The sequence below is a fragment of the Sander lucioperca genome, chromosome 6 (assembly GCF_008315115.2).
Source record: "Sander lucioperca isolate FBNREF2018 chromosome 6, SLUC_FBN_1.2, whole genome shotgun sequence".
NCBI lineage: Eukaryota > Metazoa > Chordata > Actinopteri > Perciformes > Percidae > Sander > Sander lucioperca.
In genome coordinates this window covers 7,508,943-7,524,953 of record NC_050178.1, presented here as the reverse complement: position 1 = coordinate 7,524,953, position 16,011 = coordinate 7,508,943, and the positions used below count along the sequence as shown (strand labels likewise).

The window sequence follows — 16,011 nt, the reverse complement described above, 5'->3', positions numbered from 1 at the left end:
TTTAAAGGAAAGGTTTGACATTTTGGGAAATATGCTATTTAATATTCACCTTCTTGCTGAGAGTTGGTTGGCCCCTTAAAAGCTCACTAATTAACACTTTTTTTTTTTTTTTTATCTGTACAAACACTAACGTGTAAAAACGTCAAATCACAGTTTTATGGGATGTTATGTGCCATAACTGTTGGTTGGGACCAGTTGCCAGGCAACCAGTAGATATTTTAGAAAGTTACTGGTCCTGCTGGCTGCCTGGCAACTGGTGGCAACCAGCAAATATCTGACACATAACTGCCTATAAAACTGTGATGTTGTACGGATTTTACAAACACGATACAACGGTTAGTCAGTGAGATGTAGAGGTGCTGTTAGGAAGATTTTATTACCTTTAAACAGAGCCAGGCTAGCTGTTTCCACCTGGTTCCAGTCTTTATGCTAAGCTATATTAGCCAGCTGCTGGCAGTAACTTTAAAAATAGCTTAGCATCCAAACATATATGAGCGTGGTATCATTCTTCTCATCTAACTCTCAGCAAGAAAGCTAATAATTGATTTCCCAAAATGTCAAACTAACCCTTTAACTGTGGTCGTTTGCACATACAGTAGTACATAACACACAGGATAATAGGAAAAAAAGACCCTAAGATGCTTCCCAGAAGAATAGAAATATGGCTTTTTTTTGTCATAGCTAGGCCTGGGTGAACAAAACTGTGAAAAAAGCTATTTTATATTTCTTAAAAATGCTCATATTGTTTCTAATCCTGTAAAAACCAATGTTCAAAACAGGAGCACACCTTGTACAGCGTTCTTGTTTTTCTTCAGTTAGACAATGTTTACTTTCACTGCAGCAGTACTTTTTGTCGCAGTTTCCACAGTAGTATTGAGAGCCAAATAGCTGAGTATCGTGGTAGTAACCATCTGTCTCCCAGTAGCTGCTACAGTAGTCAGCTGTAACATGTAGCCTAAAACACAAGGTCACGGTGAAGAGTAGCGAGGGTGAGAGGTTAAGCACTTACACATCATTGATAAGATAAACAGCTAAACTAGTTGAAGATACACAAACAGACTTTAAAGCATGTGTCACTGCCAGAAAAGTTGTGAAACGGTGGCACCTGATAAGGAACTGATCTAACTTGATTGGGTCATATTGGTTTCATTTTGTGACTGCCTGCATATAAATGAGGAAGTCCCAAACATCCTAAACCTGTTGAAAAAACAGCAAATTAAAACTCAACCCATACAGCTGGGAGCAGGATCACACATAGAACACACACAAGACTGGACAAGACACTTGAAACCGTAACTGCTATGATGTAGTGTAGGGAAATTACTCAACCTATGCAGTGAGACTATTGTTTCACCCTTTCTATCTGTCCCACCCTATAGCAAGTAGCCCAACAGCATTCCTCATTTAATGACAAAGACTTGCCACTGACTGATTAATGAAAGATTTTTGCAAAAGGGAGTGCAGCATTTAAACAAATGTTGTTTTGTTGTAAATCCTAATACCGCTACCTTTTTCTTTTGTGAGCAGGCCAAGATGGCAACATCAAAACAAACAAGCCAAGAAATGTTGCATTTACATAAAACAAATAGCACACTAGCTGAGCTTCCCCTCTCTTTATGTGCACACATTCAGTTAAAATGTACATTTTCTTTGCAAGGTTTTCATGGATTTGCCTTCATAGTAATAAAGGAAACCCATGAAATTGAAACCAACTTGTGTAGAATATCAGGCCACAGGTAGATCTACTGTAGCACTGCTACATTTCAGTTTCTTTTCCTGTGCAGTTGTCATCTGTCACCACCCAGAAACAGATGACAACCTTACGCCGCAGCACTGTGGCGTAAGGTCTGGCAATGCAAGACTAGATGACAACTTTCTATTTTGGCACGTTCCATCCACATTTCACAACTTTCCCCTCCACACCCTCAGTTTATCACAGAAGTTAGCTCATTAATATAAAAAAAACAAACTTAAATGATATTGGGTGTTGGTGTTCTATTTTTAGTCTAGGCTAAGATAAGTCAATTCTTAATGTACATGTCTTATACTACATGAGTAATTTAATTTACCCTCTTCACTAGGGTTGGGCATTGTTTTAATTTTAACAATTCTGATTCCAATTTCGATCCTTCCTTTCGATTACGGTTCTTATCGATTCTCGATTCTAATTCTATAAAATATAAACCACACTAGAGCGCCGCTTACTGTGTGCCTGGAAGTACAGTGGCCGCTACAGAAACCAAAACTTGCGCATGATCAGCTTTGAAACCAAATTTTCCAAACGATTCCAATAAAAAAACGACTCCACTGGAATTGTAATTTTTGAACCGGTTCTCGATGCCCAATCCTATACTAACTTTTATATTTGTTTAACTATTATAATGTATTCCTATCCCTGTTATAGTTTTTCATTTTAGCCAGGGTAGGTCAGCCTGAAGTAGGCTATCTCAAAACAATTGGATGGGTTGCAATGAAAACTGAACAACTCTAGTGATCTTTAATATTTACATTTAGTGCCATCATCAGGTCACATTTTGTAATTTGTCTAATAATTTGGTTTATGACATTATACTTGCAAAACTAACAACATTCCCATCAGTCTCAGCTGGGTTTGGCGCTTATTAACAGAACTAAGATGGTTAACATGGTAAACATTATACCAGCTAAACATCAACATGTCTTTGTGAGCATGTTAGCATGCTGACATTAGCATGTAGTCAAAGCACAGCACTCACAGAGCAGCTATAGCATCTTCTATCTTTAGACCCTCAGATAAAAACAAGACTGAACAGCATTGTACAGATTGTACAGACACTCAGGGATAAATGTGTGACTTGGGGCTACACACATGAAATTGATATATTTTCTGTACCTTAGTCGTGCTATGTATTCATTTTTTTAGTAATCTAATATTATTTTTTAGTTGTCTTGTGTAGACATAAGTGCACTTTGAGTTATCACCATCTATTCTGAAAATTCAATAACCAAAGTTGGGGGGAAAAAAATATATACATTTTATTGAACACTGAAGTGGTGGGGCTTTAACAAAATAAAGGTAATCTACATATATTGTCAAAGTACCACCAGTGACAATTACTCTTGGACAAGAAACAGATGGAACAAGAATACATCTCTGCTGGCATGTCTTTTATAAAGAACAACAATGGCTATAATTCACACACACACAAATAAAACACTCTTAACTAAATTCACGTTGAAGAAACAACACCGACCAAAAGACTGAAATCACAGGCAGAGCACATTTATAAAGACAGATTTTACACAAAAGGCAAGGTTACAAGGAAGTACGCAGACAAATAGCATGGCCGCTGTAAGAAACACATGCATATTTCTCACAAATGAACTGTTGTGAGGACATTTAGGCCCCTTTCATTAGCTGGCATGTCCTATATGTCAGCTGGTAAAAGCTTAGAGTTGACTGAAGGTCATTCTGAAGGATGTACCAGTGATACTATGAGGTACTTTTTTCTTTGACCACAACCAAAGTCTAAATAGAAGAAGTTGAAAAGTAAGGGTGGCTCAAAAGATGTCTGGCTTGTCATATGAGCTGTGACTGCAGCAGTCAATTTAGCAAAACAGTTTTCAAGTCATTTCAGTCGTCAGAGCGCAGAAGTGGCAAAGCAGGGCAAGGAAGGCGTATTAGTTTAGTTAGTAAAACAAGAACAGACTACTTATTCAAACTTGACTGCTATGCCGGTGCAGTCAAATATAGGCAAAGGTGATAATTTCCAGAATAAAAACACAACACTAAATACAAAATGATGACCTTTAAAGATTCATAACATGCACAGTTTGGGTTCTAACTAAAGTTGAAAGGCTGCATAATGTGGCAGGTCAAAGTGAATGTAAGCCTTTATGATCACAGTCAAGTAAAAGTAACACGACACTATGTGAAACAGACAAAGCAAAAGTGCATGAATAACTACAAAATAAGATTTTAAAGGTAGAATGAGTAGAATTTGTCGGTTGTGGTTTGTAAAAGCAACTTTCAAAGTTTGCACCTCCTCCACCGCTCAACGAGGGTTATGCTACCTGGCAGCGGGTAAAGGACAACTCCAGAATCCCTCTCGTTTTGGAACAAGCTTTGTCCGCTTGGCGTTTCACCTCGCTAAATTTGTGTTTTCTCGGCGCTGTTTGCCATTTCCGTAGCTTCCTCTTGGATGCGTGCTTACGATCTGGAACCAGGTCGCTACGTTTTTATAAATGTTGATGCCCAGAAACGTCCCAAACACAGCAAAAAAGTTAGAAAATACAGGCAGGGTCTCTGCAGATACAGACACCACCACGCACATCAATTGGGCTACAAGTGATGATTGGGAGGGATTATTTTTGTATTAGTCCATACATTGTTTTTTTAGGAAAATCCTACTCATTGTGCCTTGAAACTGTTGACATGCACACTTAAGTTTGATAAAAGTAATGTGGCTTAAAAGGCCCAATTGTTTCTTGCATTTTGTAAGTATAACATGTGTATTGTTTTGTGGATGTTTGGTTAATCAAAAAGAAAAAAAATACTCCTTTGGTTATTTCATTCAAAGCTGCCGATGCATTTCAGTTCAGTTACACGGTTATGTTGTAAGATGAAAACAATGAATGAAAACAACCTGAGAAAAAAGGAGACATCACTTCAAGTGAAATCTCCCATTTGCATGCACACATAAAAATATCCGTGTGCGAGGCTTATTTTGTTGAATTCACATGATGAATGTTCCCTTTTGCTGGAGGGTTAAAAGAAGACCCTTTATCTTAAACGTTAGCCAAGTTTCTATTCAATTGTCAAGCAAATTTGAAATGTGAATTAGGCGGGTTTCCATCAACTGGTTTTTGGTGAGCGAACAAACAGTGGCTACAGCGTAGTTTTGTCAGAAGTTGACACTACTGTATAGGCTATGCATGGCTGTAATCACCACCAGTGAAAATAGTAGCAGAAATTAAGGTTGCTAACCAGAAACAAAGCAAGTCACCTTGGCCATCTAATCCATTTATGAGAGATAATCAGAGGGAAGAGAGAGATCAGGAATTTGGTTTAATTGGACAGGTTTTAATTGTCAGCGAGTATTGGCCATGTTTCATGCTGTCTGGAAAGGAAGACACGTTATGGGAATATTCTGCAAAGGTGTTTCCATATCCCATTTAGCGCATTCACTTTTTTCTCAACAAGCGAGCGCAATTGAGGTTAAAGTTCATTCAGCTTTTCTAATGGAGTACTACAAAATGCGCATAAAAATATGTGATGGAAACCTGGCTAATGCATCCTTTCCATGTTACATCTTCTAGTGAGAAGTATTACACACTTTGGACTTGATTTGTTCCCAAGTAACACATATACAGCCTTATAAAGTACATAAAAAAAGGTTTAAAGCACTTTATCAGTTTGAAATACTGGCAGAAAAGCAATGCAATTATGCCCGTGACTACCAAAAACCCTCCAAAGTTTGACCCCTGAGTCTAATTGCAATCCCTGTAGATGGTGAATGAAGAGGTCAGGCAGGTTTGGCCGGGGCATAGTATCGATAGGGACCAGGTGGGAGGTGTTGAGGCATGTTCAGAAGGCTGGAAAATGTCTACTCTTTTAAAAACGGACTCAGTAGTTTTATGTGTCATTTACCAAGATGATAATATGGAGCCTCTAAGAAATATAAAAAATAAAAAAAAAATTAATCTCACCACTTGTATATTGTAAGTCCATGCAATACGAGCTGAGAGGTATCAACATTTTCACTTGCCAACTTGCACAACAACTACAAATGTGTCATAACATTCCCATATTTAACCACCCAAACACATGAATCAAGATGCTTTTTGATTCAGATTACACATTTCCAGTTCTGCCAAGATTGAAAATGTTGCAGCACTTTTAAAGTGGCTAAGAGTGTGGCAGTATGGTTCATTATCCAGTCTAGGGTGGCGGAGCAACATAATCGGGGTTGTACGCTGGCTGGGTGTGGTAGCCTGTGGGTGGGAGTGGAGCATTGGGCTGCGGCTGGACAGGAGGCTGCAGAGGGTACGCTGGCTGGCCGGGGGTGAATGCAGCCTGGCTGTAAGGCATCGGGTTGGGATGGAAGCCAGGACCGACTATACACAAAAAGAAAACATGGCAGGATGGGAGGATGAAAGGGCTGAAAATGCTTCAACAGTAACCACAAGTTAAGTTCTGTCAAGCAAAGTAAGACGTTTCATTCCCTTCTTTACAAAATCCAGACATGACCAAACTTTACATCAGCAGCGATAATTCTACCTCCACTTCCGATTGATGGTATTCTGAAGCACCAACATTGCATAATAATTTTTTTTAAAGCTACAGTGTAATGTATCATTATCCTGTGGTAAAGGGCACTTTTATAAGTTTTTCTTTTCTTTTTATAGTATGCTATGTGTTTTTAAAAGAAAACACTATGTAATCTACTTACTTCCTGTCCATTCCCTGCAGATGCATTTTAAAAACCTCTTAAAAATCAGTATGAAGTACAAAGACAACTATTATAAAAACAAAAAAAAAAAGTATTAACTTTAGTTAACTTGGGTTCATCTAAATGTTCATTTTAAGCATTAAGATGAATCTCTGAGAGTGACTACCACTTTCAGAAAGTTGTTGTGGTTACCGTTAAAGTTGAGCTAGTCTTCAAAGGTGCAGTGTTAATTTTGCGAGCTGATTCTGATTGATTTTTAGTTGTAGTTGTTTGACAAACATGTTCATTAGTTTTTGTGACATTTTAGTCATTTGAGTTTTGTTAGTTTTAGTCTAATCCAGTTTGTCATTCCAAATTCATTGATGCCTGTAAATTTCCTCATAGCTCACAAAGGTTACTTTTTATTTAGTGTCTTGTCAACAAATGCGTTTTTATCATTGTTTCTGTTAACAAAATAAATACTGGTAGGGTGTTAGAAAAACGGAAGTTGTCACAGGCTGTAGTCACAATCACACCTGCAACTTTGTCTAGGTTATAAAAAAATCCACACTCACTGGCTTCCTGATATGTTGGTGGTGGTGCAGCTATGAACGGTTGCCCATGGTAGGGTGATGTTTGCATGGGCTGGGCTCCGTAGCCCTGGTGCATGGGCTGGGCTCCGTAGCCCTGTGGCATGGGCTGGGCTCCGTAACCTGGCTGCACTGGTACGGGGTGGTAGGGTTGATACTGGGCCCCCTGGTAGGACTGAGGCTGCCCAGGTGTTGCAGTTGGCTGCTGGGGGTACTGCTGAGGAGCGGTGGTGACCACTGTTGTGTGGGTGGTGGTAGTTAACACAGCTGTAAGCAAAATCAACACAGAAACACATTTAAAATACGGATGATATAAGATAGGTAGGAGGTCCAATCACAGTCTCAGTTGAAGTGATTGGAGGTTATGCAGAGCAATGAAAAAATGAAGAACTACATGTAAATTAAAACAGCTTTGACTAACAAAAGCAAATAGTCTGAGCTGATTGTTTGGTAAACTGGGAAATCATGATTTAATGCTGGTTAACATGGTAAATGAGACCAGTAAGGATTGACATACCAACTAACAGCAACATTAAACTGCCCAAAATTACATGCAGCATAAGTCACGAGGTTAACCAGCATTAATTTCCAAAGCATGACCACCACCAAGTACACAACAAAGTATTACACCATTACAACAAAAGAGAAGTCCAGATGGCATAATACAGAGAAAATCTGTTTGTTCCACAAGTATGCAGCAATATTTAACTCTGACACTTCTGCATTTATGCAACTGTACAAACATGACAGTGGCTGTAATTAAACTGAGCTAAAAAACTATTAAGTCAACAAGCTTCTACAAATTGTCCTGTCCTATGAATGTTACTTTATTTGGTGTCACAAACAAATATTGCATATTACACTGGACAGGGACTTTCCACTGGGGTAAACCAATGTTTTAGTTTAGTGCCAACCAATGTTAGGTTTAGTTTAGTTTACACACTAAAATCTCTCGTAACAGTTTCCTCTGACTGCCCAGCTGCCAAACTCCAGACAAGAGAAGAAAAATGTTCAGTGAGTCAACTTCAGTTAATTTCTTGTTAGAGCATGATTATACTCTGGAACGGGAACATATATGGACAGCTGCCGCCCCCACGGGCGCATAGTAGGTCTGTTTATACTATCTTCTTGGAGGACGGTATAATTTTGGCTTTACACAAATTAAGCTTCATGAGCAGCAGTGTGTGCTTTTTGGAAATTTTTTGCCCCGAGCCTGTTCATGTTTTTCAGCTTACACAACTCATTTAATCTATAATTGTATTCATAGTAAATATTCTCACAAGAAGAAACTAGAATTGAACATAAGGTAGTAAAGGACAGGGATGGTTAAAAAGTAGAACAACAATGTTAAGATGAAGAACAACTTCATCGTGTTTTGTTACTTGCTAGATTGATATAAATGAATATAAATACCACCCTTGCAGGGTGTGTGTGTGTGTGTGTGTGTGTGTGTGTGTGTGTGTGTGTGTGTGTGTGTCAGTCACTCCCCCATCATATGGGAGCAGGAGTCATCATGACCACTTCCTGTAAATGATGTGGCATGGTCTTGAGTTTTCCCCACTGTGGTTGTTGTGGAAACAATGAGTCACAAGAGGTGGAGCGCTGACATTCCTGGATGTGATCCCAGCCTGCAACAGCCAAAGTCGGGGAATCCACATTCTTTTTGGCCTAGTGCTCTCTCTGCCAGAGCTGAGTTGCTGCATGGCAAAACCTGAACCAGCTGGCTGTAAAAAGCAAACTGACAGGAATGGCCAGTGTAGTATTCACAACGGTGTATGTTCTCAAGTGCCAATACAAATACACACAGTACTCAGGTGCTTTCCTCCACTGTGGGGAATTTTTAAGGAATTTATTTAGAAAAGAGGGTTAAAGGTTGGACACAAACAGATAAGTGATATCAAGTCTAAGCTCTGGGATGAGAAATGAGCAAAAGTAGAAAACTAGCAGCAGAAACACTGAGTTGCAGTACTATAGAGACATAAAGCTAAATCCACCCTGATGTATTGGAGAAAACAGGATGCAGGCTGTCTTTCTGTGATTGCACAATGCTCATAAAAAAACAAGGCGTGGAAATTCCCATGCCAAGGTTTTTCCCTGCTAATGTGCATTACTACTGTAAACAGTTTGTAAAGGTGTCTGTCGCCAAACTAAAAAATATCAAAAATATATAACCAAAACATACTATACTTGCAAAAATAATATTCTGTTCATCATATGCATGAGGTTCATTGTCTTTGTGTCTCTCTGCAAGATTACTCAAACTTTTAGTAATGAATGACATTTGGTTGACAGAGGCAAAGAAAGAATTCATCCCATATTGTTATGATCTAGATCTGAGATGGAAAAAAAACCTTAAATTCTTTAACTTTAGTGTCTGCTGCTCAGAGGCATACAGGACCTGCATATAAGGCAACAAGGATGCAAATCACAACTCTGTAGCAGAAACATGGAAATAAAGTATGTGTTAATGTTAATAGTATGAAGATTAAAGAATACAAGATCATTTAAAATTATATTACTAGGAATGAGGCCGGCGATTTTCTGTATTTCTGTTATTGTGAACTAATCCCAGTCCGTGGTGCTCAGCTGGAAGCCCATTGGTTCCTACTGAAATGTAAATCTTTAAAGTGCTCATATTATGCTCATTTTCAGGTTCATAATTGTATTTAGAGGTTGTACCAGAATAGGTTTACATGGTTTAATTTTCAGAAAACACTATATTTTTGTTGTACTGCACATTGCTGCAGCTCCTCTTTTCACCCTGTGTGTTGAGCTCTCTGTTTTAGCTACAGAGTGACACATCTCACTTCTGTACCATCTTTGTTGGGAGTCGCACATGCGCAGTAAGTACTGCTAGCTTGTCAGTTGCAGAGTATGAGGCCGTGCCACGCTAGCAGCTAGGTGAGCATTATAACGTGTGTTACAAAGTGACGCACGTTCGTCACAGAAGTAAAGGCTGGACTACAATAGAGCAGTTTGGAGCAGTGTGTGAACAGTGTTTTCTGTTGGAGATGGTAAGTCTCTTTGGGGTGGACTTTGGGCTTTTTCACCTTGTAAACCTATAATGTGCACAAAAAGATATACAACACAATAAAGGAAAGGGGGAAAGCCAAAAAGCACAATATGAGCACTTTAAAAACACGTAACAAATAAATAGTTTAATTTTTTCTAAAGGGCAAAGCTTTTTCTAAAACAGCTGGGCACTGTAGTATTTAGTAAACAAGGGTCAAACAGGAGTAAGTTTGTGTATTTGTTGGGGAGTAATTTTAGTCACAGGTTTGGTGCACTAGTGAGTATATATGGCAGCAGGATGTAGTGTATGTTGGATTGACTCAAATTATAAAACGGGTAGCTGAAATCAAGCAATCTGATTTGTTCATAGCCATGATATAATAACCATATACAATGGCTATGACGTCTAATTACTTTGCACAATAAGTATCACTGCGGAAAAAAATTTAGACTAACAAACTGATAGCTGGTGCCACGGAGGGAAGCCGTTCATCTGCACACACGCTGCTATGACACCAAGCTGGTTTTAAATCGTCAAAGTATCCCTTTAAGTGTACGCTATATTTAGAATATTTTCACCGCTTTAGCTTGCTGTCAGACAGCCCTTTCTGACGGGCAACTGAAACCGTTATGTATTCTCTCAAATCCACCAGACTCCATTGACAAAAAGCAATTTTACCTTGCAGAAAATGGGAGATGCTCTACTGCTGCCTCAATCAGTTAGTTTGTTTATGTTATTGTATGAATTTATTTAGCATTAAACAAAACAAATAGCCTATGCTAGCTGCTAGTGTAGGCTAACATTACCTGCACTGCGTTCCATGGCAACCGCCTCCGTATGTGTAGGCAGCCAGCCAGCCCAGGAGGGCCTATTTTATTGTGAACATGATTATTTATTAATAAACATCTAAATAAATTAGAATATGGCTTTTATTTTCATATTGCCATACTTGATGACTGTTTTATGAAAGAATAGCTCACTTTCCCTTAGCTGTGATATAAGCACAACATACCACGGCCTGTCGTGAGCTATGGCTTAAATAAACTACATTGCCCTTGTTCTTGGTAAATAAGAAACATGTCCCTCTGTGCAATGCTGTGATACATGCATGTGTTTACCACACAGGAATGAGCCATATCAGACTCTGGCTACACAGACAATACTTGTTAATATATATATGATCAATTGATTAATGGTTTTGGTCTTACTCTTTTTTAAGGGATTTGTTGACAATAACAATATACATTCAAACCATAGATTTCCATAGAGCTGTTTTAAACATATAAGGCTGGTTTTTAATCACACCTATGGCTTAATTCATAGCATTGAAAATGAACAGGCCCCTACTTGTTTAACAGCAGGATAAATTAAGTAAGAGCGTGATCTTTCCAGTGATGGAACTACAGTAGTGTTCAAGTTTGGCACAAACTCCAAATAGCAAATATCACTGATGACTATACTGGGTCATCAACACTGCTCACCACAGAAGATTACTAAAAAGCCAAGTAAAACACTGCACTGCATGCATAATGATAACAAACACAAATGTCAGGAACTTTTACTTCATTGAATAAAGTACATCTTTGTGTCACATATCCCAGTGATTTTGGGAATGTTCTGTGTCTCAATGTCTGTGCTATTGGTAAGACTAAGTCACTGCAGTAATGAAAGTCATGTGGTGGGTGGGCCAACAGACCTCAAATGAGTCCCCTGATGTTCAGTTTTCAAAACCAGACGGACAAATACTCCAACACACTGGAAACCAAGAGTCTGGCTTCTTCATTAAAACAAACCCCCAAAAAATCAGACACTGCATTTTACGTAGGTTGAGAAGCTGCCAACAGACAGTCAGCAACTCATAAATGTGCTACTTGTTGATTGTGTGCAGGAAACCTACGTATATGTGTAGCTACATGTTGCAGAAGCAGCAACACATGACCACATGCTGTCAACACAATACTTACTGGTTTGACTAAATATGTTAATGTATAGAATAATGCCTAACTGATACTAACATCTGATCACTGTTCATGGTTTGTGTGTTAGGAATATGTAGTGACATGTTGCTTGAGCACATTAAATTTCTCCAGGAACAAATTTTTAATTTATTTTAATTAGCAACTAATATACTAATTATTTTCTTGACTGATTAATTTGTTTGGTCCATAAAAATGTCATAAAATGTTGACAGATGCCCATCACAGAGCCTAAGTTGACATATTTTTGCTTTGTCTTGCCCAAAATTCAAAACCCCAAAAATATTTAGTTTACTTAATAACAGATTAAGAAAACCAGTAAATATTCCCATTTAAAAAGCTGGAACCAGTGAATTTATATCCGTAATCTTCATAAAGAATCTGTCTTAAGGATCTTTGAGGAAAAGGTCACTAATTGCTAATTCTTAATACACCCTTTTTTGCAACTGATTTAAAGTTGATTCTCACAATACTGTTGAAAGGATTAAACCGTTATTTAGCATCTTAAATCGTAGCATCGCAGCAAATGGTGACATGATAGTACCATAAACACTGTTGTTATTTTTTTTACATAAAAGATGGTATGAGTTATTGGCAGTAGTATCAATGAATGGACAGTAGGATATCCTGGACTCCTCTATTACAGTATCTGTATTTTCATATTGTGATACAATAATATAGTACATTTTCTTCAACCAATTGAGAAACTACTCATGATTAAAATAACAAGATGGGAGCATCTGTTTTTGGCTAATCCAGATAATTAAATACCTTAAATATCTTTTACTTCCCTTTGACACCTATTTAGGTTTCTGTTCATCCAACACCTGTTCAACACCTTCTGTGTTAACCTGTGTTAACCTGTTCAGGTAGTTCCAGAATGTAAACGTTTTAGGATTTGGCTGGTGAACAATACAAAACAATACAAAACGTCTGCTGGTATATCACCCACCAATGCTACCAGTGAGTAACTCATGCCACCTTGTCATTAAGAAAGCTGAATTACCCCTTTAAGATCTTTTTTTTTTTAAATCTAGCAGGTACTGTAGCAGCAACATTGGCCTGTCCACATACTGTGAGGTGGACAGTCCAATGTTTTCGTCCTTCCACAGAAGAGGAAGATGAGGCTTTGCTGATTTAAAAAAAAATGTTTCTTCCCAAGTGGTCACTTTGAGAGGTTTTCTGTTACTTAAGATTTGGCTACTAATTATGGAGATGAGATTATTTGAGAAAATTCCAAACAAAATGAGGCATCAGTGCCACACACAGATACAAAAATGTTTGCATCCATATCTTGGTGCCTACTACTTTAAGTCTACCAAATCAATAAATCATACCCCAGCCTGTTTCGAGCTCCTGAAACATTAGCCATTGTGAATATCAAGGCGGTCAAAATCCTGGCCAAAAGACTAGCTGTCAGTTCTGCATCTAAAAAGCATAATCAATGACAACAGACGGATTGAATTGCTAGTGGAGGGATACTTACGTCTTGGCTTGCGGCACATCTTGTACAGGCAGCAGCAGGGACAGACACAGCAGCAGATGAAGATGAGCAAAATAGTGACGGAGCCACCAATACCAAAGATCATGGGCATTGGTGAGGAATAACTGCCAAAGGTAGTGGAAACACTTAAAAAAACAAAGAAAACAATCATGCACAACAATATTTGTGTTGCTATTACCTCCCTGGTACAGAATAATAGACAACAATATTAATTTATTTAGCACTCATACCACTAATGATAGTGAATGTTATTAATACACAATATTTGCCATGACAACTATTCATTCTGCAATTATCACAACTGGAAAACACAAATACATACATTGTATAATTACATAAATACAGAATATTACCCAGTTTATAAAATTCCCTTCCTTGTTGTCTTTGCTGATTAAATGTACATCAGGCATGTAAGCTGAACATATTTTATTAATCTGTTATGTTAAAGGAGACTTCTGCTGCAAGCTGCAGTTGATTCACACATTAGCTTCATGTCGGTGGTCGTGCACCGGAATACACTACTTCCTGTTGCTTGACTGCATGATCTTTGCATAACAGGCTGCAACGACACATCTCTACTGAGGTTACACAGGGACAAGGAAAAACTGTAGTTAGTCTAGAGGTAATTTACCATCTATTACAGAATAAAAATAGAATACCAGTCATCTTGTTGATCCTCAGGAAACCGGAACAAATAGTCTTTACAGCAGTACCGGCTGAGACAGCTACCACAGCAAAAAGAGTTTTTATCGCATCTTTTGAATAGTTCATTATTGAAGGCCTGACAGTCCCGATCTTCTGCTGTAACAGAGCAGAGAGGGGCAGGAAAGGTTAGCCTCGCTACCACTCAAGACAAAGCTGTAGTGCTGACGAACTGCCAGAGATGGGTAAAATAGGAACTAAAGCATGAAAGGAGATGTATGCATGCCTCTACCCACAAAGGCCTCACTGCTAACTTTAGAAGTTCATATTTTGGTTTGATGGTCTAGGTCTTGAGCAATCCAATTAGTCCATTAATCTATTAATCAATGGACAGAATGTTACAGGGAGCTATTTTTGAATAATTGTTTTGGGGGAGGGAGGTTTAAAGCAAAAATGTCAAACATTCTATACTTCCATCTTCTCCAATGTGTGTGTGTGTGTGTGTGTGTGTGTGTGTGTGTGTGTGTGTGTGTGTGTGTGTGTGTGTGTGGCTGCTTTTCTTTATATGTTAATGAACAAATATATTTTGGTTTTGTTGTTTGACTGTTGGTGGAACAAAAAAAACCGAATGTGAATATGTCGTAGGATCTTGAAAATTGTAATGAGCGTTTTACACTGTTTTCTGACATTGTATAGACAGAATAACTAATTGGTAATCAGAACAATACTTAGTTGCAGCTGTACAGTCTAATTAGGCTAATATTTGTAATGCAATAACACAACAGTTTTGCAACAAATCCTACATTCATGAAGGTTAGACGGTTGCTTTTCTTACAACTGTATAGAGAGGTGTTGATTCATCTCTGGTGTATTTCGTTATTCTGACGTGTATTTTTAATATTTTGTCCACCTTTATTAGTTATCAATGAGGGTTATTGTCATCTTCACAAGTAACGGTAACGGTACTGCAATATATTATGTTTTTTTTTATGAAAAGACAAAATGTAATTTGCAATTGTATTTAAAATCATCAGATATTGGACAATAGCTATATCAAAACATTGACAACGAACAGTTAAATATCTCGGTGTGTTGACCGAATCATAAAAAAAAGATGGACGGGGATCCGGTTGATTCCCAATTGGCAAGTTGAAACAAGCTAACGTTAATATTAAAACTATGTTTGGACAACAAACGGCCACTCTAATACACACTTAGGCTCTAAGTTGCGGAGGCTAACGTCACTGTCATCGCCCCGGATTTTGGTCTGTTTGAGCCCCGGTTTCTAGCTAACTGAGCATACGTTACTGCAGTAGAGGAAATGTGAGAGACAAAGAACAAAACAACGACCGTTTAGAGATTAAAAATGAAAACTCACCAGATACACAATGGGTCAGAACCGCACATAAAGCAAACACAACAACACTGGGCAGGCCTGACGCCATAGCTACTTCAAGACTCCTAGAAACGACTCTCCTCCGACCGTCTGATCTGAACCATAGATAGGAACCGAGCTGCCGCTGCAAAGATCGTCACCTTTGCGTCACCCAGTCGAAGACCCGCCCATGTTCCGGGTACCGATTTAATGTTTTTACAATACCATTCTATTTATTTGTTTTTTGACTTTAACATTGTGTCTTGTTATAAAAGTTGAATTACTATACTAAGCATGTTTTCCATAACGTAACCCTTAGTGAAGAAATGCATTATGTCGGGAGCTGTGGTGTCCTTTCTCCGAGATTTAGCTGGGAAATTAGCTGCTGGGCCCCTGTCAACCCCCAGTCCTCCCTGTCTCTTGTGCAACTGTAACTCTGTACATTTAAGTACTGGGGTGGAAGAAGTAGCCTACTCAGATCTTTTACTTTAGTAAAAGTAC

The 16,011-nt window shown here is 38.4% G+C and overlaps 1 protein-coding gene across 1 annotated transcript; it reads right to left on the bottom strand.

Moving 5' to 3' along the window:
* Positions 1 to 3,001: 3,001 nt before the first annotated feature.
* LOC116051348 (protein shisa-5-like) lies at positions 3,002 to 15,745 on the bottom strand. Its single transcript, XM_031301688.2, has 5 exons — positions 15,514 to 15,745; positions 14,153 to 14,294; positions 13,476 to 13,618; positions 6,986 to 7,267; positions 3,002 to 6,096 (listed from the first exon to the last, which is right to left on the bottom strand). Exons 1-5 carry the CDS (start codon positions 15,578 to 15,580, stop codon positions 5,921 to 5,923), a joined length of 810 nt encoding a protein of 269 aa, XP_031157548.1. The 5' UTR covers positions 15,581 to 15,745; the 3' UTR covers positions 3,002 to 5,920.
* Between the last annotated feature and the right edge of the window lie 266 nt (positions 15,746 to 16,011).